Genomic DNA, 25798 nt, shown 5'->3' with positions numbered 1-25798 from the left:
AAACACTCCTCTACCTGCAAGCATATCTCTTTACAAATGGCTTTTCCTCAGAACCTACCTATCTGACATGTTCAGCAAACGTAATAACGAAATGCAGAATTTAAGTGTGAAAATGCCTCACTCTTTGCTCCCTAAATTGTAACACGGAAAAGTAAACTGCCATTGTGATTCATTTGTCTGGACAATTTGATGCTTACCTGTTACTGGATATTTTCAGAAAAGAACAATGTGTCCAAAGCAGACTTGTGAATGACTATCATGGCTAATCTAAGTAGTAAACATGTCTTGTCCAGAAGAGTTCATTCGAAGCACATTTGCATTTTATTTTGCAGTGTTCTTCCAAACTTTTACGTTCATGGATTAACTTTCAAATTATCAAGTATGGAATTCTACTATGGCACCCCTAAATTTAGCTTTGCCTGTAGAGGGTGGCAAAAATATTGTCAACCCCAAAGGAGGGTCACATGTATGATTAAGAGCACCAGCAATTCAGCAACTAGTGAGTTTAATAGCATTTTATAGGTATTAGCTAGTAAGAATTTAAGGAGGAAGAATGAAATGGCCGAATGCTGATTTTTGTGTCCTGTTGATAAATATCACAAACCTGAGTCTCTATTGGACCACCTGAGGAGTTACACAAGATAAGTTGAAGGTTTGCTGTTATCTGGGGACATTCAAGGACTTTTTTTGTCTCTGTTGGTTTTGACCTTATTGATGTAATCCAGGCTCTCAGCCATTCATCTACTGCATAGGCTTGTTGTGGAATAAAGCTCCAGCTTTGTAGACTTTCACCATTGGAAAGTTGAGATGTTTGAAAGTCTGAGGCATTGCTGTTGCTTTGTCACCATGTGTGACGTTGATCATTTGTGGGGCTTAAAATAGTTCAAGTACTGTTCTTGAAGTACTTGTGGGTAGCAATGGCATAGCAACCAGTAATAAACAAATGTGAAGGTGGTGTATGTATGTTTGTGTGAGATTGGGTGGGCCTTGTGTCTCCCTGTCTATATCTATATGTCTGCACAGAAGGTCCTCGCGTGGCCTTGAAGCAGCAGGCCGGACTGCTCTCGACTTCGATGGCAGGGTCGTCTCTGTGGCAACAGCCCTGACTGACTGGATGGAAGGGGTCAGTCAGTATCTCTCCACCCAATCCCTTATCTCGTCACTGCTCCACAGCCAGAGTCCTTTAATACAAAAATAGCTTTCCTCACTCAACCTTCAAGCTTTTACTTCAGAACACGTAAGTTGTTGTTGTGTGAGTCAGTGCCACTAAAATACCACTGATGAATGGACATGGACATAATTTATACAGCATTATTCATGCAGCTGCTTTGTTTTTAATAAACTTGCCAGCTTAAATTAAGGTTTGGAATAAGTTTAACTTCAGGTTTCTCTAAGGGAAGAGCATGTGTACACAGATGGGGTTATTTTTTCACCCATGGATGTTTGTATTTGACTGTTACCAACGATGAAAAACCCCTTTGGCGACAGCGCATCTGAGCATGTTGGTTTCAACACCACGCTACATCTCACGCTCACTGATGGTGAGGTCATGTGGAACTATTTCATAATTGTGTGACGACTGAGCTGGCGTTGTATAGTTATGTAAACTGGAACAATAAAAAAAGATATCAATGATATTGAAAGGGTTTTTGGCAATCAAAAAAAATAACCAAAAAACTTGAAAATGAAAAAATGTAAGTGTAATTATAAATATGTGACTAAAAGCACCATCATGAAGCTTTACGTTTCAAAATGGTTAAGAAGAGTCCCATGAGGTCTCTTTGACTTTCCGTCCTTAGACAGGAGTGTCAGCAGTGCAGTGTTACAGTAGCAGCTAAATTGTATATCATACAGCACTGGATGATCCAGATCCGGAGACATCAGCAAAACCTGATCTTGCTGTGTCGTGACATCATTTTCTGAACAGGGCAGCTGTGTATCTGAGCTCAGGGTCATGAATGTGATGACTCACTGATGTGCTGCATAATAGCTAAAGCTCCAAGTTCAGACTGGTGACACACAAAGACTTCCTGCACCTTCCTGCTGGTAACCAATAGAGATACTCATGATCAATTTGTTTATATTGATCAGTCAGTATTAACTTCTTATGAATTAGAATTTTCCATTCACAAGAAGGCGACACAAACGTAGCCATCCAGGGTGTCTTGTTAGTGTCCAATCTTTTATTTAAATGTTAGAGACACTAAATCAGTCACGATCCCTGGAGTCAAATAAACATTTCAGAGCTCTCCTGTCAATTATCCCTTTAAAAGTCAATGGAGTCCATTAATAGCCTCTTAAAAGTCACCTTCTAGCTTCAAGACACACAGTCACCGCTGGCCAGCTACCCTTTAGTGTAGCAGCAAAGGCATGTCACCGTTTATCTTAGTTTAAGTTTGCTGGCTGAAATGCTTTATGTGCTGTTACAAAAGTTTATTTAACAAGTAAAAGCAGGTGTAAAATATATATGTATTTACCAACTGACTGGGCAAAGGAAAAGTACAGTACAAAATATTTTAGTTTGATTTTGCACCATGATTTGATATCTTACCAAATATCCGTGTATTCAGCTATATCTTTGACTTGTCTGAAAACCTACATTATTACAAAAAAATCTCAATTTATCTTAGGTAGACTCTATGATACAGATACCAGTACCTAAAGTTTAAAATTTGACTTTATTAGAAGACCCTCAGAGAGAAATGAAAATGAAAGGATTATCAAGGGGTACACAGCCGAGACATAAATTTTTCCAGTTTTTGATTGTTACAAAAACTTTTGCGACCTTGCTGTGGAGCTAAAAGTGTCTCACCAGAGATGCCAAGCTATTTTTGCATCAGTTAATAATAAAGCATTAGTACTGGGTATATAACTCTAATCAATCTGCACTGAAACTGAAGATAGCAACCTATCCATATTATTTAAACACTATAAACAACTAACACAAGTCATTAAGCTTTGACAGGTATTTTTTCATCCTGCTGTTCTGACCAGTTGCAAATAAAATCTAGATTTGGATCATAATTCCAAACATACTACTTATAAAGCAGCAAACCACCATGTTGCTGTATTTTATTGTCTATTATAGCGTAAACCTACACCTGCAGTGTGGTTTAAATTAATGGGGACAATCCCAAACTCCATTTTTCCACCACCTCCCTCCTTCTCTCTTGTCCTCGTTCTTTCTCTGCTTTGTTTAGTAATTACGGATGTGTGCGTTAGAGGTTTATTGGGGGGGGGGCGGAAACACATTGGTCTATTTTCATCCTGCTTGCTGCAGCAGAAACAGAAAGTGTAAGGCTTTTTTAAATGAGTGCCTTAATGTCAGCACGTGCTCTACTTTGTTCTTTTATTTATAGCACACGTGACGGGCACAGAGAAGGCCGTCTGTATCTCACTTTATCACTTTTTGGGTCAACCTAATATTGAAAATGATAGCCATCCCTTGCAGTGATGCTCATTTTTTCTGTGGAACACATTATGTATTTCACCATCGCTGTCATCAGTCTGTCTTTCACTCTCCCTCCCCGCACTGCTTTTATGTTTTTGTCAATGTTGGCTGTCTGCAAAGTATCTCTTCTGTCCTCAGCGTGATGCCTGCTGCTCGTCGGTTTTCAGCATAATAGTAAATTTACTCAGGCCTCCTACTGAGCCGGTGTCTGTTGTGTGTTGTTGTACCGTGTTTGCATCTGTTTAGCCTTATTGTCACTGTGCAACGTTGTCTGTGTTCCTGACTTTTCTGTCGCCTCTGTTAATCGTTCATGTCAACCTGTTTCACTACACCATCTGTCTTAAATTCACACCTCTTTCCTATTCAGAAACATCAAAAATGTGTGCCCTGTAGTTGTCAAATCGCCTTTGTGGTTAAGCTAGGTTCAAGTCAATTGATGTCTGTTTCTTCTCATACTTGTCATGCCCTCACTCTATTATAATAATAAGAACCAAGAGATGTGATCGCATCACTCTTGTTTAAACCTCTTGAAACAGGTCATCATTATGTCTTAAATTGATTTACAGATCTTATTGTCAAGTCAAGTGGGTTTATCTACACTGATCATCCACAACATTGCAACCACTGACAGCTGAAGTAAACAGCATTGATCTTGTAACAGTGTAATGTTCTGCTGGGAAATCTTTGGCCCCGGTATTCCTGTTGAGTGTGAATTCCACCCATCTAAACACTGTTGCAGTGCAAGCACGCCCCTATGGCAGCAGCACCCCAGATTCAGACCCAATCCATTATCCTTGTTATGTGCTGGAACAAGACAAATCCATGGAGGCCCCAACCTGCAACCCACAGGTTCCAAATGATTCACTACCAGCATATACCCATATACAGTGCTGTGACAAAGTATCTACCCCCCTACAGACATCTTCTATTTTTGCATATATGTCACACTTAAATGTTTCAGACCAGTATTAGGCAGGTGGTTTTAATATTGTGGCTGAATAATGTCAATAACATACACTACCGTTTAAAAGTTTGGGGTCACCCAGGCAATTTCATGTTTTCCATGAAAACTCACACTTTTATTCATGTGCTAACAGAATTGCACAAGGGTTTTCTAATCATCAGTTAGCCTTTCAACACCATTAGCTAACACAATGTAGCATTAGAACACAGGAGTGATGGTTGCTGGAAATGTTCCTCTGTACCCCTATGTAGATATTCCATTGAAAATCAGTCATTTCCAGCTAGAATAGTCATTTACCACATTAACAATGTCCAGACTGTATTTCTGATTAATTTAATGTTATCTTCATTGAAAAAAAATTATGTTCTTTAAAAAGTAGTGACATTTCTAAGTGACCCTAAGGTTTTGAACGGTAGTGTATTTACACACAACAAAACATTGGCCAAAGTGCTGCATAATATCAGACGGATGAAACCATTTAAACCACTTAAATAAGTTCATGTAAAATTAAGTCATGTAAAACCTCATAATATGGTAAACTAGTAAACAAGTTATTAGTATTATACACAAAGACAACATTGGTAACTTTTACTCTATGGCAGCTCTCCCCAATATAATTATGACCATTTAATACTCATTGACCTGTAGACCATTGAAAGTCACTGGCTTCTTTCTTATCCCTTCTCTTTTATTTTGGATTATGAGCTTTAAAGTGTGCTGATTGTATGATTGGTCTGTTTTAATTTGCTGCTCTTTGTGTAGCACTTTGCAACATTAATTTTAAAAGATGCACTATAAAGGAAGGTCGTTATTGTTTATGGTTATTTGTGTGTGTGTGTGTGTGTGTGTGTGTGTGTGTGTGTGTGTGTGTGTGTGTGTGTGTGTGTGTGTGTGTGTGTGTGTGTGTGTGTGTGTACGCTGTGAGTGCACGCTGTGAGTGCATGTTCTCTCTCTCTCTCTGCACTGTGACCTTGACAACGCAGATTATTCAACATGGTCAGTTCATCAATACACAAATTGCCAGGCAGTCACATGATCACCCATTTCCCTCTCTGATCAGATGGTAAATATAAATCGATGGGGGTTGTCCATGTTGAAGGAAAACAGTACCAACGTAATCCATGTTGTGTTACAAAGTAAGAAACGCCCACTAGCAGAATGGGAGACTCAGGCTCACCACACCATCCAATCACACAAAGCAGTGTAGAAGGATTAATCCAGATTATCTGCCAATGCTATTCTTAGAAATAAATGAAAAATCTCTGGGCCAGATTAGGTTTCAAGGAATGCTAAAAAAGAAGCTGATTAATAAATGACTACTGTCTGTCATGGTGTGACTTGCACTAAGATGTATGAGCTCTTTTTATTTTTTGCTTGAGCAAACTTTAAAACAAAAGCTGTGCAGAAAGTTGTGTGTTGTTTGGCACATTGATCAGAGCATGAATTCAGGAAAAATGAGTCTATTCACTTTTACATGAGAGTAAATCAATTCCCCTTAATGCCAGAGGGAACACATTCAGAAGTGTTTGAACATAACAAATATTATTGCCACAGTTGTACCTGCCGTGATGTGTCCAGCAGGTGGCGTCAGTGAGGAGAAACCGCTCACTGACTATTTGACTCCTCTCTACAGGAGCTGTCCGTTCAGCACCACTTCTGAAACAAGAACACAGACAAGAGTCAAACTACAGTCACGCACTGCAAAACAGACCAAAACATAAGAAAGCTCCAGTTTACAAAATGAAGCAGTCTGTGTTTCAAAGGCAACAAAATATCACATTTCAAATATAATCTATTTCTGTTTTCCTGCATAAATTCCACTAATAAGTTGTCAAACATGGTATTCACTGTGTTGTGCTTAACTTTTCTATGATTTTGTTCAGATTGACTGACTACAATGCATTCAAAACCTAACCTCTGTGTGGTAAACCTGATGCAAACATACCCCTAGATTATAATACACTAAAGTTTGATCTAATTCATCAGTATGAGAATTATTTGTCTTTAAATTTGCATTTTCATATACACTACCATTCAAAAGTTTGGGGTCATTTGGAATGTCCTTGTTTTTTAAAGAAAAGAAGTTTTTTCAATGAAGATAACATTAAGTTAGTCAGAAATACAGCCTAGACATTGCTAGTGTGGTAAATGACTATTCGAGCTGGAAACAGTTGATTTTTAATGGAATACCTACATAAGGGTACAGAGGTGTGCCATTATGTTAGCACATGAATAAAAGTGCGAGTTTTCATGGAAAACACTAAATTGCCTGTGTGACCCCAAACTTTTGAACAGTAGTGTAACATATCTATTTTTCAATTGACCGATACTGCTACAGCACAGTAGATACTGTGCTGTACCTGTAGTTTTGGTTACACAGAAGTAATAAAATGTCACAATGACATCTCTTGCTGCTTTGATGACTTATTATATACAGTAATATTGGCAGAAATGACAGTGTATGCTCCTTGATGCTCCAGTGTCATGATTAAAAGTAGCTGAGTCAAGATGCTCTGCCTCTCTTAAAGAGTGAAAATCTCAACAGTGGAGTAGTAGGTGACATTTTACTGCCTGATCTCTGTGGCCTTGCCGGATGTCTCCAGGAATCATGACTACCAATAACCTGACATGGTTTATACGAGCATTATCAGGTGCACCAAAGCTGCAGGTATTGTTTCTGCTGTTCTTTGCTGTGAAATTGTTGGTAGGCCACGACTAGGTGGGCACCAGATGGACTCTGTGTGAGATGTCTTACTGTCTGCTTGCTCGACTGAAGCTCAGGCCACACCACTCACTACTTCTCCCTGCGAAGGGATTAGAGCGCTCTCACATCTTTCCCTTTTTTTTTTTTTTCTTTTTCCTCATTTTTTCTCTCACCGCAGTCCGACCACATTCACAGTAGCCTTTGGGGAGAGACTATGCTGGCTAACAATAAAGAGAAGAGCGTGTCCTCCTGTCTGCTCCTGCCTGCCTCATGGTCTGGAGATGAAAGACCTACTCACTGATCCTCGTCCCTGTGAGAGTTTTTTGGTGATAAAAGTAATCACAGTATGGTCTGAGGTGCTTTCAAGAGTTAGCAGCTGCCAGCTATTGATTGCCACTTATGGATTGTTTCATGGAGACTGCTTCATGATTCTCTAGGATGCACATTCCCAAATGTGCAAGGCAGGAAGCACATGCACAAATGTGTGTGTGTGTATATATATACACACACACACACACACACACACACACACACACACACACACACACACACACACACACACACATATACATATATATACATATGTGTGTGTGTGTGTGTGTGTGTGTGTGTGTGTGTGTGTGTGTGTGTGTGTGTATATATATATATTCACACATACATTGTATTACAAGCATAGCAGGATATAATACTAAAGGACAAATGCCAACTAAGAGTCACATTCACAAACTATATTGCTTATTTACATTCATTTATACAACTTACTGTATGCATGAACACCAAAGAAACAGCACAGTAATGCGTTAGACCACAACTGCAAAATGATGTTGCATAATTCATCAGTGTCTGTTCCAAAATGTGCTTTATATAAAACTTAAGATCTTCAGTACTCTTGATAGACAATATTACCAGTCTAGTCAGCCTCTGTCATGCTTCAGCTGCCTTACATGTTTCCAAATTTACAGTAAGAGAGAGAATGCTTGCACTGTTATTACCAAGAGACATGTTACACTTTCTCTGCCGTGCTTCAGTCTCCAGAAAGTAGATGGAACACAGATAATAATATGGCTGAACTGTTTTATGTCCTGAACCTTACATAGGGCCCTTCTGTCTGTGACTGAAGCATGCGTCCTCCCAGATCAAAGAGCTCAAGTCTGACTGCATTATCTGCCGGCCATTATCTTTTTTGGTTGCGTGCCACTTCTCTATCAGTCAGTCATGCACTCACCCTCTCCTGGCAACAGTAGCATCTGAAAAAGCAGAGTGAGTGAATGAAGCTCAGTGACTCAGCACTCTAGGCTCAATAAGCATAATAATGACAGCTTTATGTTGTCATGTAATAAAACTTACTTCTACCTGTTTTACTGTATATGGTCAACATGCTAATTCAGTCAAACAACAAAAGAATATCAGTTAAAGAAATGTCAAACTGTTGTATGTATAAATTCAATTTATCATGCATTTTCGTAAATACCATCTGTGCATCTATTTGTGTGTTTGTATCTGGACAGGCCAGCGATTGTGGGTTGTAATGGTGGAGAGTGGTTTGCATTAGCTTTGGTATTAGTCACCCCTGATGAGGTGTAATTTGCGTGCAGTGCTTTAAGAAGATTAAACAGGAAGAATGTGCTACATGCTGACCCAGTGCCTGTGATCAAGTCTGCAATTGTTTATCACGACCGTGACTATTAAAGGGACAGTTCGAATATTGTGGGTGGAGATGTGTGAGGTGCTAATCTGTAGTCTGTGTGTTACCTACAGTAGGTGGCAGTCGGCACCTCCCCTTTTTAGAAAAGCAGATGTAAGTATTGGCACCGATGCTCAGCAGTAAAATGCTGTGGGTAGAAATGCTCTATTTAGAATATTTTACTGCTTTATTGTGCCATTCTGAACCAAACTCCATTGACAAAAACTGTAATTTTACCTCATTGAACACAGAAGTTGCTGGTCTACTGTTGCATTGATTGGCTAGTCTGTATTGTGTCACTTTAGTGTTTTATAAGGCTAGCTCACATCCAAACTAGGAAGCTGTACATCAAACTGATATGTTTTTGTTTTTTACTGGGATTTTTTTTATAAGTGGTTGAAATACATTTTGTTGCTGCCCCATTCCACAACCGTGTACTGCTGAGCTTCCATGCCTGTACTCCTGTCTGCCTCTTCAAATTGGGGGCATGTCGACTGTCATCTACTGTAGCTAACACACTGACTGTGGAAAAGTACCTCATGCAACCCCAGTTCATAAACTCCAAACTAACCTTTCAGAGTGAGTGATCCATTCCTATTTGATACTCGTGTCCTGAAGTGGTCAAGGGAGGAGATTAAGCAACTACTTCTGTTGTCAATGGACTGTGATGGTTTAAAGGTTAATCCGTTAAATACCTTCAAGATTAGTTTACATGGTGTTTAAGTCGGAGCCTGGCTTTCATTACTTACTGTTGCTATGCCTGTCAAGCTTTCAATTTTTGCACATAATGCAGCCTATAAAGATAAAGGTGACAGATGTAAAATTTAGAATTGAGAACAATTTGTTACTATCGTTCTTAAGTTTCTCGCATAAGTAAACGAAAGCAGGCTCCTCATCTCTTCTGCATTGAAATGGATTGGTCTGATTAATATAATGCAGAGGTACTGAGCTTAAAGGCAATCAGTTGTACAAATGCAATGCAAGATTGTCTATAGGAATCAGAATCCCTCCAACCAAAGAAACAGCAGGACGGAACTACCATTGCTGCTGTAAACTCTGTACTATGTTGGCTTTTTCTAGCATAATATGTAAACCCACAAAATAATGTAGTTTGCTTGGTAATAAAACAGTGCATGCAAATGTTGCAGCTTGCATTTGCTTTTATTTGGGAGCCGTGCACAAGGTTTCAGCATCAGGAGGAATCTAAAACTTGACCGGCCTGTTGTACAAGTCAATTAGCCAAATGAGAACAACTTACAAAAGACCCCTTTTAGATTTAAACTCAGGTTATTGCAGTTATAAAACACTTGTTAGCCAGCTAAGCATGCTGAGTCACCGTCAAGTCTATCTGATTCATCATGTTTGCAGAACACATACACAGTACAGGGCTATAAACACAGGGAGTACCCCACTGCACTCCATGCATTAAGAGATTAAGAGGGTTATCTGCTGACACTGATCACGGCTGGAGTCGAGCATAAGAGGAAAGAGTTGCAGCGGGTCCCCTCCCTTAATACTCTTCTCATACATGGCGTAGTCAGTGGAAGTGGGGGTGGGGGTCAGTGCACAGTGGATGTTATGACCGGAGGCTACCATCCTGCTCTAGTCCTCTGTGCTCGGCCGGTTGGGCTTATCTTGGAGAGAAATAGAGAAAGAGAGCCATCTAGGGAAAAGGACAGAGCGAACAGGAGGGAGGGGGAGGAGGATAGAGATCCTGCGCCTGCTCACTGTGAGCACAGCAAGTGCAGCTTTCATCCGCAGCGGAGGCTGAGGCTGAGACAGAGAGAGTTTGAGTGAGCAAACAGGAGCTGGAAGGGATAGTGCGAGAGTGCGATAGAACGGCGAGCCGAGTCATAAAGAAGCAGTAACCGGCCATGTTGGCATTCGTTTGCAATCGCTAGGCCTCCTGCCTCTGCTGCGTGCTGCAGTTTGCAGCGTGAATGTTGCAGTGCAGGTCACCTGCTTCTCTTTTGGGAAAACCGAAGAACCCCAGGGAGGTGTGAATTTCTGGCACAAGTGCTCAGCACTGCGGCACCTTGATCCAAGCGAAGGAATGTAGCAGAACGGTTGGACAAAGCAGAGGATCATCCATCCAGACTTTGGTCCCCAACCATCCATCAGTCTCTGCATCCACTCCTCCTTTCTGTGCAGCTCTCCTGCTCTGTGTATGGGAGGTGAGGCACTGGCAGGCTGTCAGTCAGCATGCGGCGGTGTGAACGGGCAGCCCAGTGCCCACAACACGCTATGGATGTCAGACACTCCTCGCTGTACTAATGAAAGGCTTCAAGCTCGCCTGGTAAGAGCAAACAAAAAGAGGAAACGGGCTGGTTGAGTGTGTTCTGTGGATGATGTATTTGGAATGCTTTTGCGTGTAGCTTTAAGGCTGTCATGTATGCAAAGCACAACCCAGCCAGGGGCTAGATGTCTGTGACTGTTTTCTGTTTTTTTCTGGGCTGTGGCTTCACAGACACATATGTCATCTTAAACAACATGCTCTATTTGCAAGGCTGGATGGACTGTTATATATCTGAGCTTTTTAGATGTCCATCTGTCCATCTTGACCTGTGTGTTTCAATGTGGTTATGTAAATCTGCAGAAAATGCACCAGCATGTAATGAGTGCTAAATCAGGACCAGTAGACTGTGACCAGAGTGTGAACATCCAGTGTGTGGCTTGCTTGCGTGTTTTTTCCACTGTGACTGTGGCGACCCTGCTCAGCTCCCCTCTGGCTGGCTCAGTGTGAGCAGAGCAGCTGAGGAGAAGCGCTCACGTGGCTGCCTGGAAAAGAGCAGGCACATGCTCCCTCCATCTCTCCTCGGCTTTCGCTCTCGCCGTCTTCCTCGCCGTTCCCTCGTTATCTCACATGGACAAACAGACCCACGACCAGGTGGCTCTACCCTCACTTTCTTTTTTCACCTGTTTTGCCACAATGTGTGCTCCCAGTGCACTTTTCCATCATCCCTCCTTTTATCCTCTCCTCCCCCAGTGTTTGTTTATGCTCCTCCTCCTCCTCTTGCTTGATATTTTTAGAGACGAATTACAGAGCACTGCAGGAAGAAAAAAAAACTAGAGGGGGAGCAGTTTCAGCAACGTGCGTCCCGGTTCCTTCCTTCTCAGTTTCATGAGGTCCTCTTCTTTTCCCTACAGGACCGCTTCTTTTCCCTAATGTCTCTGTCTCTTTTTCATTATCTCTATATTTGTCTGTGTCATTTTCATCCTTCATTCATCTTCTCTCTTTTTTTTTTTTTACTCACATTTATCACTTCATCCTCCAGGCATTTCTTCTTCAGGCTGTAGAGAGTAGTTTTCAAAATTTCCTTTTGGGTCTTTATAAGATTAATCCGATTGAGTGCATACAGTATGTATGTGTCAGCCAATGTGTCTCCATGTGTGTGTGCATGTGCCTCATGCATCCAGGGTCTCTTCATCATTCTGTAGCATAGAAACACTGTCTGTCCTCAGTTAATCTGTTTGCAGCGCCCTGGCACACACAGGTTACTTTACACAGCACTGCCATCTGTTAGCATCCCATAGTCCTATACAGACCTGTCTGGATGACTGGCCGTGTATAGTTTACATGCTATTCTGTTTTGTTATGTAACTACATGTGTAAATACTCAAAAAACGTGTTTCTACCATTTAATCAGGAACATGTTTTTAAATGGTGATTTCAAACAAAATAATGGTCCATGGAATCCTGTTCGACTGAGTTTGTCTTTGCTGAAAGAGAAAAAAATCAAAGAACAAATGATAATAATCATGAGATATCTCACTGATTCATTGCTGAGAGGATCCAGCATAAATCTTATTCTTATTAGTGTTTATTACGCTGCTCTGTGTTCTTCCTGGAACAATCTGCTTCATACGCAAAATAATGTGACCAAGAGGTCATTAAATCAATCAATACCTCAATCACTGCACTGGATTTTATAAACCAGTGGCTGGCACTGTATATAGCAGCTTATTTATCTGCATTAGCTGCTTTAGAAACACTGCAGGTTCTTCATCGAACTGGCCAGAGGGTCTTTTCTGTTTCTCTCGGCCATGTTGTCGTTTTCTGACACTTAAATGGCTCAAGATGAAGATTATGATATATATGTTTGTTAATATACATAGACTGAGCCCATATGAGCTGATAAAAGCCACAGATTATCCAGATCGAGATCCAGAATTCAACACATCTATTTTTGAAATATAATCCAGTAAGTCCAGTCGTGAAAAATATGTTTCTATTCAATGATTTGCAGATTTCATATTATCTGCAAGTTATGATTACAGCATGTGTCACTGTAGCCTAGCAATAAAAATCAATGTGATGACTGATTAAATTCTACTATGACTAATAACTTTGCATACAGCGGGATGTCTCTGTAATGCTAATGACAAGCTTACTGAAATATTCCAAACAAGTTTGGACTTGAGTCACATTGGGATTTTCAACTATGGTGTCTTTTAGGGTTTCCTTCTTTCTTTGCTGTTATTATTATCCTGTCATTTTGGAGTAATCAGATTCTTCTGTTAGATGTACTAAAACTGCATCATAGAAACCACTGATAGAATAGTGGAGATGATGCTTCTGATTCAAAGGCAGAAAGAAAGAAAGAAATCTCATAGTAGTAAAAAGGATCTTATGTGGTGTACTGTACGTTCATGAGGTATGTTCATGTCAAGACAAGCAATGTCGGAGAGCTCTCAGAGTGGAAACTTGACTTCGCTGTTAAGTGTATGTGTGTGTGTTTGAGAACCAGAGTGATTTTTACATCACTTACTTGTCAGAGGACAAAGAAGAGACAAGAAGTTGAAAAAAACGATGTGTGTGCACATGCTTCTGTGTGAGGGAGAGAAAAAGAGAAAGAGGGAGATTGCTCAGGATTTGGCAGTAGCCCCAGTGTATGGATGTTTGCTCTTGGTATGACATTTGGTGTGACTTAAATCTGCACACAAGTACACGCACAAGAACACACTCACATACCCAATGCACGCAGACACAGATGTGCACACACAGCCAACAGCAGCAGCTGTAGCAACAGCAAGGCACTGACAGCAGGATAGAGCTGGAGCTTATTCACTGCACGTGGCACTGTGGACAAGCCAGTTGTTGCTGCAGGACAGTCGAACAGACTGTGAGCGCAGAGTTGCATACATAAGAGCCTGTGTGTATTTTTAACTCAAATGTGTCTATTTAGTCGCTCAGCTCCTCTATCTTTAATGCTATGGCCAATCAAAGCAGGTGACTGCACCGTTTCATGTCATGGGTCAGAGAGCAGTGGAGCAAAGACACGGACAAGAAGTTTCCATCCATTACTTCTGCTTTAACATTTAAGTGTGTACATGCAGTATATACGGACTGCATGTGTACACATCACTGTCATACACAGAAATAAAACATCAAAGGCATTAGGATACTTGCTGCATCCCACAAAAAAAAACTGTCCGGATGCTTCAAATCCACACATGCATACATCCAAACCAATCCCCCAGGCGTGTAATATCCAACACTGAGGCGCTAATGTCTCTCTGGGCTATTTTAGGCTGACGTGAAAATTGTAGTTCCCAGGCCCCTGCACCGGAAAGATTCATTTTAATATATGTATTTATTAGAGAGGGAGAAGCAAAAGACCTTAACTTTATGTGAACTGCTGGTTCTGGATATAATATGGCCATCAGATGTGATGATTCAATCCCAACACCCAGAAAACAAAACCATCTCTTCGAGAGCCAAGTTTGTGAGGAAATAATTTGGGAGTCTTGGGCCCAACTGCAGCCTTACAGATAGCACTGCAGCATCAGACTAGGCCACAGTGGACTTACAAGTTCACAGCATGAGCTCTGCAGCCAAGAGAAACTGCAGAATTGTTTCCCTCCCAGTCTCAGCTTATTAACTCTCTCTTTCTCTCTCTCTCTCTCCTTTGTCCCCTGTTTCTTTTTTTATTACTGCATCCTTCCCACAAGCCATTTGTCATCACTGATTATACTCTCTACTGTTCCTCACCACACTTTTCTGCTTGCTCCCAATATAACCTGTTTTTTTTTCTTTATCTGCAATGGGAGTAAATATGATTAACGATGGCAGACCTACATACATTGCATTCATTTGTAAAGTCAATGAAAAGATGGAGACGCTCTCATAATAGCAGTGATCTAAAAATTAGATAGGATCACAGCAGGCACATTGTCAACATGTTGACTTCTAACCCATAAGGAATCGGTGCCTTTACTACATTATTACATGATTTCAAATCTTTTGAGCTCCACCTTCATCTGATCTGCACACCTGTAAGGCTTCATGACTGCATAATGCAAGGTTGTGATGCTATCATAGACAGACAAAGTACTTAAAACTGCCTTTGCAGTGCAGTGGGTGTCTCCCTGGCCATCATTTTTCCATGATGTCATGCACATTCACATATACATGTACAAAACTATACCAGCTTTGCTGCCTCAATTAGCATTCATGCTACCTCAGAGGTAAAATAAATGCATCCATTAATCCCAAAGTATAATATTTACCAGCCACCACAGCATAGCTGGTTTTGTTTTCACATAGTGTTTGTTTGTCTGTGTGTGTGTCATCACTGCAACATGTGGCCATGGACACACCTACTGTAGGGGGAATGACTACAAAGGCTTTGGCAGGTGTTTTTATATCTGGCTTTCTAAAAGTGTGCAGTTGAGATCAATTTGATAATGGCTTTGGGGCAACCCATTTATACTGAGTACTCATTCTAGTAATGACTACTGAGTACTCATGCCTTGGAATGTGAACACGTTTACAAGCATCACATTTGGTGCATCACATCAAAAGATGATGTCAAGCTTCATAAAAGATACTGTTTTTAATTTTTTTTAAGTTTAAACTTTTATTTTGGTAACAGAACAATGCATACTATAACCTATAAGGTTGTATAGTCACTACAGAATGAGTATAACAGTAATGCAATCAGTAATAACTTAATAATTTTATGTAACAGACTAAATGTATTTGCTGCCAGCCAACTTTAAAACATCCGTCTTGTCATGCTGTGGGATTGAATGTTTCTGCTTCCTTTGGTCTCTATTAGCCTCAGTATTAATGGACGAGAAGCTGTGTTTGTGGACTGACTGTTATGTGTACCTGTCTGCCTCTGATGACTGTGTGATAGAAAGACTTTACATTGGCGTTCCATAAGCTTGTTTCTCTTATGAAGCCTGTTCAGACAATAGGGCCATTTTTCCATGAAGCTTTTTAGAAGCACAACCAGAACCTCCAGCCTCCCCCCTTTCTTTAATCCTGACTGCAACTGTACACCAGCAAAAAAGCTTTTTGTTTACTGAATCCATTCACCTTATGACCTTTTATTGCATCTGTGTATAGAAGTGTAATTGATGAATTTGATATTTCTTCAGAACAAAAATATGAGTTATTTGTGTGTCACTACTATGGACATAAGCAGACAATCAAACCTGCTCCCTGCATTTTATTATTCTGGATAATATGCATGAACAACTAAGTGTGACAGATGACATTACAGTTGAAAAAGCTGGAATGACCTTTTCCAATTAGTTTCAAAGTTACATATTTACTTTAAAAAGGACAAAAATATATTCAACTACTAAAAAAGGAAAGTGAAATCACATGAAACATGAAAGATTGAATTCCTACATACTGTCAGGGGTGTAGCTATTGGAGACAAAGAATTATTTTGATCAAAAAAATGGACCTTTCTGTACAATATGCAATCTTATTATTAAGACAGAATAGTGATATTTCAGCACATTAAAGGAGCAGACTGCAGTGAACTGTTTCAGTAGTGAGACATATTCATCTCTCTGAAACAGACGGCGCTTGAGAGCATAAAGGGCTCCTGTGTTGGATATATTAGTGTCATCCAGAGTGGCCAATAAAGTCTCATCTGAAAGGTGAGAAACAGCAGAAATTCTTTTTTAAAAAAATGTCTGTCACGAGGCTGTCTGGACCAACTTCTTGATGAACAAGTCAATATTCACACATTGAAGATAACTTTATTTTGTGCCTCATCGACTGGATCAGTTGTTCATAAATGCATTTATGCATGCCCCAGGAAAAATTCTAATTTGCATTTTCAGCAGCTGCTGCATTTTTTTGAAATCCTAAATGGGTGTGATGACAGCTTGAGTTCAACAACAAAGTTCAAAATATAGCGCAGAAAATGTCTGCTTCTTACCCTCATGTAGAAATAAGGGTTAATATTATTAACTATTTATATTGATCAAACTAATCTGTTTACTAATCTCTGGATAGAATGAAATGTAGCGCATTTGCAAGAAAACAGCAAACTGAGTTTCCCATTTTCGCTATCATTCTTTACGACAGTTCGGAGCTTTGTTCAAGAATGGTGGTGCTGAGCTTTTAATCATTTTCTTAATTATCTGCAACATTATCAGTCATTAATCAATTGATTTATTATACAAGTTGAACACAGTGGACCTTTGTCCCCTACAAATATTGCTGTCGCAAAGTTAGCTCTGTCAGATATGCCACTGGGATATGAAGTACTGCCCTGATCTTTACCTATGCTTGCCCTAAACACATCAGCTCTGGCCAGAGCCCATTAAGCATCACAGAAGTCTTTGTCATGGTGGCCTCTTGCTGGCTACACCCCCTCAGTGCTCTTTGCTTGCCAACATGAAATTTCCCACAGTCTGAGTCACTGCCTCCTTGCCTCTCTACAGTGTTAAACATTAACAGGATCCACCTGGTGGAACAACCACGTACTACAACTAATCTATAATGGGTTATCTGACATGCTTGTAGAAACTACAGGTTTTCACCAACTTTTTGAGCTTGTGAACCCATTTCCTTAATACTATATTTCAAACGGTGTCCTTTACATTAAGGTTCATGGCCACATCTATTTAGGAACAGCTTGAATGCAGTTTTTTTTTTTTTTAATGCAGTTTTGTTAATGCATCACAGAGCTATTCAGTGATCAAGCACAATAAACATTAAAGTACTTGAAATGCGGATTAGATACTAAATATTAAATTTGTTTTAGGACGTCACTATCACGTGTCTCCTCACTTCACTTTGTTCGTCTACCTTTGCACTGTCAGGTATCCATGCTTTCTTTTTCTCTACCCCTCACCATGTCTCGGCCCACCATGTGGTCACCCAGCTTACCTCCTTCCGTCTGTATATCCTTTGCAGATGGCAGTGGTTGTGTCCCGTCCCACTGGGACAAAGTGTCCCACCAGGGCTTAATCCGGCTGCCAGTTTCCTGTTCCCTCCTGCCCCTCTCTGACATCTCCACAAGGTCCTTAAATTACCTCACCAAGTTGTGCTTTTGAATTTAAATCAGTGCATTTAATTATATCTGCTTTTAAAACAGGTCCTTGTACCCTGAGGTACATACAGTAGGTCACAGCTTCAATGAGAACCTAAGAATTGTTATAGGTCTGCCTATGTTAGGTTGCCACACAGCAAGATAATTAAGCATTTTAATTAAGCCTGGGACTAAATCTTTAAGTTGTGCTCCTGGGACTAGATTTAAATAGTTTTAGGAAAGCTGATGACATACATTGCATACAGGATTTATGGTGTTTTCATTCTGTACTTGCTCACTTTTTTCCTATGCTGACACATTCATGCAGAAGCTGTTGAGCCCTGATCTTGCAAACTATCTCCTTCTTCGGTATAAAATGGAGACATCAGCCGTCCGACCCCATTGATCGTTCCTGTCACTCTGAACATGTTGACAGCAAAGTGCACTTTAACTCTTGGGCTTTGTAGATAACTAATCATGTGTGTTAAAGCTTTATACTGCAGCGTCACCCCCATACAAACACACAAACACACCCTCCTCCAGCTCTCGCTTTCTCCCTCTAGTTGGGAACAGTTCAAGTGGCGGTGCACATGAATGGCTTGACAGGCTGCCATGGTAACTGCACGGCCGACACAGTCGGGCTGACAGACATTTCCGACCCAGCCAGGCGTCGCCACATTGGTGTTGCCATGACAACTCTGTAAACAGCACGCCTTCCTCCCCAAAAGATGGAGAAAATCATAGGAATCTTAAACGTTCGAGGTGTCTTTTGCTTACATCTACACCAGAGAAAATCAGACAAAATGAAATGGGAACTATTAAAATCTGTCAGTCATCACTGGTTGGGACAGGTGAATGAACATCTATGCATCCATGGATGTTCACTACACACCATTTGATTTGTCTGACCATCTGCGTGTCCTTTGGGTGCAACAACAATGAGAGCAGAGGTCCTCTAAGTAGGTCAGTTGTTGGTGTGAGGCTCGGCAGGCTTATCTGGGCACACAGTGGTCCAACTCAGTGGACCAGCTCCCTTTGTTCCACAGCACGGCACTGCTCAGCGCTCCCACAGACACAGCCAGCATTGCTGCAGCCCCAGGGTCAAGTCTTTCCAGCAGCACCGCTAAGAGTTCAGTTTGCTTTTTTATAGAGATACAGAGGTGATTACTGACTGTGGAAATGGATGTAAATGCGAGTGAATTACCCTAAAATTACCTTTCCTGCCATGTTCTCAAGAGCAGTTAGTGTTTGTTCAGGGTTAATATAAAACGATGAACTGTGGAAGTACAGTAAATTATGTATTTGACACTTTGTGTAATCATTCGATTATAAGTATTAAATAGCAATAACTGCCATTTTTTGAAGATTTTTTTTTCTAGGTCACATGTGGTAACATGTTTACCAAAGAGTTCATAAAGGCCATAAACACTACAGTAAGCGTGTAATCCACTATACAGTTGTACTCGACATCCAGTTCCAGCACTTTCTGCAACAGCTGTTTGACTGGTGTGGATGTTTGAAATTAGGCCTCTTCCAATAAAACCTTAGGTAACAAATGAATTTCACCCACTAGTAATGTTCCAAATGATATTGTTAATATTATTTTCATAGCTCTCAATAGACTTCATCATTCTTAACATTTTAATCATTATAATGGGCCTTTCACACTGTGGATATTTGGACTTGTTATTGTAGGTTAGGCACATGAACGATACTTTGTGTTTTTTCCAGTGAGCCGCAGCAACAATTGCATTTTCATCCACCTACTTTTATACACATTTTGGATTTGTGCATAAAATCCCCAAAGTGAAGATACTAGAAATTGTACAAGAAAATCCCAAAAATATTTTATCCCACACAGAGGTTGAAAAGCGAATACATTTGTCAAATCAATGCTTTAAAACTTGGGTTGTGATGTGCATGAAGCATGGACTTACCTGTCACTCAAAATTCAGATCCTCTAAAGAGACTATTTGACATGAACATCAGACTTGTGTGAAGCGATGAGTTGGCTTTTCTGAGATGAATACATGAAACAAGCATAGACATAATGCACTGTAGTGGATGGACACACACATCATCTTCACTATTTCTGAAAATTTGGCTTGAATGTAAAAAGTTTAGATGAAAGTTTAACTAGTGTGGCTATGAGCCAGCATATAAAATACCAGCATCCTAAACTGGAAGCAGTGGGATTTAGCCATGATTCGTTTTATTGTGTAAACCTATGCGTTTCCTAATATGATGTCACAAATCCTGAAAAAAACATTTAAATCCACTGTCACAACATAAAATACCTGAGTTAGATAAATTAATGCACTTTTCCATTCCATAACTGGACTTAAAGCATACTTTAGTGAGACATTATAATACTGTAACTCTACCATAAGAAATGACACATTTTCACTGCTTCAAGGGAAATAACTGTAGGTTCATCTGAAGTTTAAATCACCATTTCTTTTTATATTTCAGGGCATATTTGGTTAATGCTGTTGTTGGTCCTTCCAGTACAAAAAAAAACACCAGTGAAATTGACTTAAGGCAGCCCTCTAGACTGCAGCAGCAGTGACTAATGACCAAAAGTTATACTTCGGAAAGTATTAAAAGGCCATTTGATAGCTTAAGGGTCTGGATGCAGTACTGTTTAAAATATATGGTAATGATGCACAATAGATTGCATTTTCATGTTTTGTTTTATTTTACATATCACACAATAGGAACACAGTTGCCTTAAGGGATATTGAAGTTACAGACTATGTTTATATTGGTTTTATAACACAGCGGTCATTTAAATTTTTCATTTTTGCAATAATTGAATTTTCCTACTTCTTGATGTACCTTTTCTGACTATTGACTTGAAGTTAAATGTTTAGTTTCCAAAAAGTAACAAGTGGATTTGTGCGTGTGTGTGAGAACAAATGAAAGGTGTTTACCACAAAGCCCAGCATTGCTTATTATGGGATTTAGAAGGAGCTTCGAATGTAAAGTGACCTGAATGCCAGTGATGTCAGCCCCTCCATTCATGAAACACATGAATAATTGAGGAAGCAGCAGGCTCAGTGCACCAGCACCGAGTAGAGGTGGAATGTAAAGTGAAAGCCATCTCTTTCCTCATTTGCTCTGTCTCTATCTCTCACCCTCTCTCTCTCTCCCTCTCTCTGTAGCCTGGCTTGCACATTCTCTCTCAATCTCTTTTTCATCTATTGTCAGTCTGCAGCCGTGAAATTCTGTGAACCAGGAGCAGAAATCGCGAGAGAAGAGCCTCGCATGGATACTAAGGGGAAGCAATAAGCAGGCAGATGATCCAACGGCTGGGAGAGCGGAGGAAGAAAGAGGGGGGATGGAAAAGTGCAGGTTGCTAAGAGAAACTGGGAGCTTATCAGCCTTCGTTAGACAAAGGAGAAGAGACTGAATGATAGAGGAAGAAAGAAAAGCGAAGTCTGATATCCAGCTTCAGTGGTTTCTCTCCATCTGTCGGGAAAATACGTTCTTTTTTATCTCCCTCTGCTGCGTCCGCTTCCTCCTCCTTTCCCTCTCATCCTCCTGGCATGCTCCGGAACTCGTCCACCCTCCTCCCCTTTATCCCTCATCCCTCTCTCTCGTCTCTCCTCTCCCCCCCTCTCCTCATCCACCTCCTCTCCTTCCTCCTGTGCCTCATCCAAGGCTCCCACTGTGTGAATGAAGCCGTTTGAAAGGGGGTGATTGCTGCGGAGCGGCTCTCTACATGGCTACGAGCAGGTTAGTGCTGGGAACAACTGCCTGCTTTACCTGCCTTCGTTCAGCCCCGACTACTTGGAGGCTGCATAATGATCGCTTTCCCTGCTTGATGAGATCTACTATTTAAAAGGAGAGTCCAAGCAGGAGGGGGCAGCTGCACCTCAGACCACCAATGCTTCTTCTTTGGCAGGTGGTGTTAAGGGCAATGTAAGCTGGTTATTAGGAGATCAGAGCTGGCCGGGGAAGATCAGTGGCCCTAAGCCTGCTAAAGAAAATCTCCCTGCCTGCTTCTTCTATCTTTTCTCTCTCTCTCTTTCCCTCTCTCTCCCTCTCTGTTTTTCTGTCCAGTTACCGTTCTTCTTTTACACGGAGCGAGAAAAGAAAGTGCAACGCGCGGTCCGTGGGATGATCCGCTGGGTGAACAGCTCATTACTGGGAGTTGCCTACGAGGACATGGTGGTGTTTGAGTGTGTGACGGTGGCCAACGAGGGCTGTCGCTGCCTTGAGGGCTGCTACGGCGAGGTGTTGAGGGATTGTGTCTTTCAGCAGGGGTATGCTGCACTCCGTGATGCATGTATGAGGGTGTGCGTATGTGTGATGTGTCAGAGAGTGTGGATGGGTGGGGTGGGATGGGGTCGGTTATATAATCTGCACAGTGCATGGGTGCATTAAAATGCAGAGGTGGTTGAGTTTGTGTTGTTTTGAAGATGATGGTGCTGCTAATTTTATCTTTTCAGTAAAACAGAATGGGCTGTTATGTATTTTGGCAGTACGTGGGCGTACGTTCTCCGTGTTCATGCGCATGCCCGTGTTTATGTCTGCTTCTGTGTACTGTATGCGCATTCCTGTGTGTGCATGCGCAGTAGCTGCCGGTGATCGTGGTGCTCCTCATGGTCTTTTCAAACCAAGCAGAGCTGAAGGGTCACTGCCAGATGGGTATTTTCCAGGGTCAGCAAAACTGTGAAAACAAGTGGGGCCCTCCGAAAGGCCCGGAACTCTGTTCTATTGTGAAGCTGAGCGTTTGGACAGCTTGAGCCGGTTGGATTTAGAGCTTTAGAGCTTATTTAAAGAAAAGACTGTAACAAAGTGGTGCAAACAGCAGGCTTGTTTTTCTTTCATTTTTTTCTCTTTCACTGTGTATGTAAGAACTTGACCTATTTCGAGTGACTCTGACATGTCAGGATCCTCTCTGATCAGCACCTTGAAGTCAGCCGTCTCTGTGCAGAGCTCATGTAGATGAGTTCTGTATTAGAGCCTCCGGGACCAGTCATTCTGGCATAGTATGCAAATCAACATACTGTGCAGTACAAAAAATCAAGAAATCAGTGTTTTAATAATCAAGTAGGGGTTGTGTTTACCCATACTAGATGAAATGAGTTCAGATCATAAATCAGCTGTGATTTATTGACTGTAATGTTTTCCATTTTACTAGACTGAACAGGATAACAAAAATTTTTGTGTCATATTGTTGCGTTGTACTCAGTATTCTTCAGTGTGCTACACTAGTACTTGCATTCATCATTCATTCTTCATTTATCATTCGTTTATCAATGAACATAATAAACTCATTGAAAGTTGCTGCTCTAAACCACAAACTATTGTTAAAAGTATTCCGTATTAAGCAAGGTGTCTTCTTATTATAGCCATTTCTATTGCATGTATCTTATTAAATATTTTACCCATTCATTTAGAATGAACACCCCAAATTATCATAAAATGCAAGTTCATAACAGTGTATTGAGCAATAAACACTTGTATTAAGACATTAACATCTCAGCTTGTCATTAAATGCGCACTAACTGAGCCTAGGTGAGGCATTGTCTGTCACATTACCTCCCTGCTGTATTTCCTGGTCAGACAGCATCTCTAACAGCAGAGCTACTTGAGTATATTTAGTCACACACATTGAATATTTAGAACACTCTCTCTGTTCACTGTTGCTATAGCGATATTCATTCTGGGCTGAGCTTTATTTGTGCTTTGTAGTCGGGTGGATGGTGTTTGTTGGCTCTCGGTAATATGTCACTTAAGTAGACGGAGACAGACAGCAGTCTTCAGGTCACTTAATTAATCCAACTGTAGCTCATGTGAGTGGTGCGGAAAACATTTTCTATTGGAGCGAGCTGTTGGATTTTATTCAAAAACTAGAATTTTGTGTATATAGTGTGTGTATTTTTTAAAAATTGTTACACCCCATAGCATTTCCGGTGACTAATATGTCATATATTTGTCATAGTAGACATGGCGCTGCAGTGTGTATTATTCTACAGCTGAAGTCTGAACTCATTGTTCGTCATTCATTAAATTCCCGAGCCACTACAGTTGAGAGATAATGCTCTGACAGGTACTCTCACTTTATGTCTCAGTGTTGTGTTTCATGAAGCAGTTACTAACAAAGCACTTGTGATGGATGCTTTTGTCTGCTCTTCTGCTGGCGAGCATCAGCTGCATGTTCACTCCATCCACACTTACCATGCTGGTTCAAAGAGCAAAACTGTTGTGTGAATGACTGATCGGTTTTAGTCATTCATATGCTGATGATGGATCTGTGTTTGCATTGTTTACTGCCATGTATCTGGAAAGGAGAGGTGGTCCGTTAATTCCTCTTTCACCAGAAACAACAGGTGAGGCTTCCCGTAGCAGAGTTTTGTAACAATTTGTGAATTTCTGCATTGAGAGGAAGCATAAGAGATGAGCCATGTTCTGTTTATTTCTCTTGTATTTGCTAGTTTGAGTTATGCATTGCTCTCCAGGCAATCTTTATTTTTCTTGACCACAATTACTTTTCTGTATCTAATGTTTTTCTTTGGTCTCACTGCTTTTCCTCAAAGCAGCCAAGCCACTTGTTAGACCTGCATGAGCCTTGATTTCACACCACCCAGTCTTGTACCTTTCTGCCCTAACTTGCTGAGAGCTACTGGCTCATTGTATGAATATGCTGTCTTTGTCTGCATAGGCAGATAAACTAGGTAAAATATTTGTTAAGGTTTGTGTAGTATTTACAGAGGACATTGTTTAGGATACTGGGCAGTGTGGATGGGTGCAGTTGCTTGACTTTGTGTTTGACTGAGCTGGAACTGGACGAGAAGACAGTTTGTGGAAACCTTCAGCATTTTCCGTGAGATCCAGCAGTCCCAAGTTCAAATGGAATGTCAGTATGACATACTGGCATTTGTTATCTGTTGTTATCTTCATAGGTATATTGTTAATATAACCTTTATTTTTTTGATAAAACAACATACACACTACTTTTCTCGAACTAAGACACTTTGTGCTACTGGGAAAAAAATTATCTAGCCTCGCTGGCAATGATAATGCCATTTGTCAAGAAGATACAGTTGTCATTATTAGTTTCAGAGGTCAACCATCAAATAACACATAGTCACTGATACCAGTGAAGTTCTACATGCTGCACAAGCTGTTCATTTTAGATGGTGTTTTGTACTTCAGTTGGTGTGGTTTTATCCCGTATATAATATGAGGGGGGATGCCATCCCTCGTGTTAGCAAAAATGACTAAAATGCATCTGCCTTGTTAACCTGCCTTCCCCCTTCTCTGTCTTCTGATCGTAGAGAGACTGCAGGGGGGAGAGAGGTTGTTTGGTTGAATATGTCAGTCTACTCTAGTTTGCCAGACCCTTTGATGCTTTATCTGCCTGAGGTTTGTGCAAGTTAGGGTCTCTGGCTCCAACCATGCGTCTGAAATATCAGAAGTCTAAGATTTCATTCAGACTACCAGCCCAAATAAGCTTTTGATGTATTCAGATTGTATCCAGATTGATTGCTACTAGCAGACACTATGGAGGACAACATGGAGAACAACAGTCTGTGGTGGACAAGCGCCAAAATATATAGACTTGGCAGTACAATTGTTTGGAGGGAAAGATGATGGATTTCCATTTCTAATGTTTCTACATCTTAAAGCACCATCACTAATGTACTACTGTTGTTGCTGTTGCCAATGTCGTTATCAAGGAAACCCATGAAGATTAGTTACG

The 25798-nt window shown here is 40.7% G+C and overlaps 1 protein-coding gene across 22 annotated transcripts in view; it reads left to right on the top strand.

Annotated features, from left to right (window-relative positions):
- The window catches only part of gramd1bb (GRAM domain containing 1Bb), a 118790-nt gene that overhangs the window by 62319 nt on the left and 30673 nt on the right, over window positions 1–25798 (top strand). The window contains exon 1 of one of the 22 annotated variants that reach the window (XM_055012105.1): window positions 10547–11099. The exons of 19 other annotated variants lie outside the window; for them this stretch is intronic. In XM_055012105.1, coding sequence (XP_054868080.1) covers window positions 11077–11099 — 23 coding nt within the window. In that variant the 5' untranslated portion in view covers window positions 10547–11076. Of the gene's footprint in view, window positions 1–10546; window positions 11100–21303; window positions 21823–22117; window positions 22353–25798 lie in introns of those variants that run through there. 2 more of the 22 variants (XM_055012106.1, XM_055012102.1) reach the window with 2 other exon arrangements.

This window comes from Amphiprion ocellaris, chromosome 7, assembly GCF_022539595.1.
Source record: "Amphiprion ocellaris isolate individual 3 ecotype Okinawa chromosome 7, ASM2253959v1, whole genome shotgun sequence".
In the NCBI taxonomy this organism is placed as follows: Eukaryota; Metazoa; Chordata; class Actinopteri; family Pomacentridae; genus Amphiprion; species Amphiprion ocellaris.
This window is presented reverse-complemented; position numbering and strand designations above follow the sequence as displayed.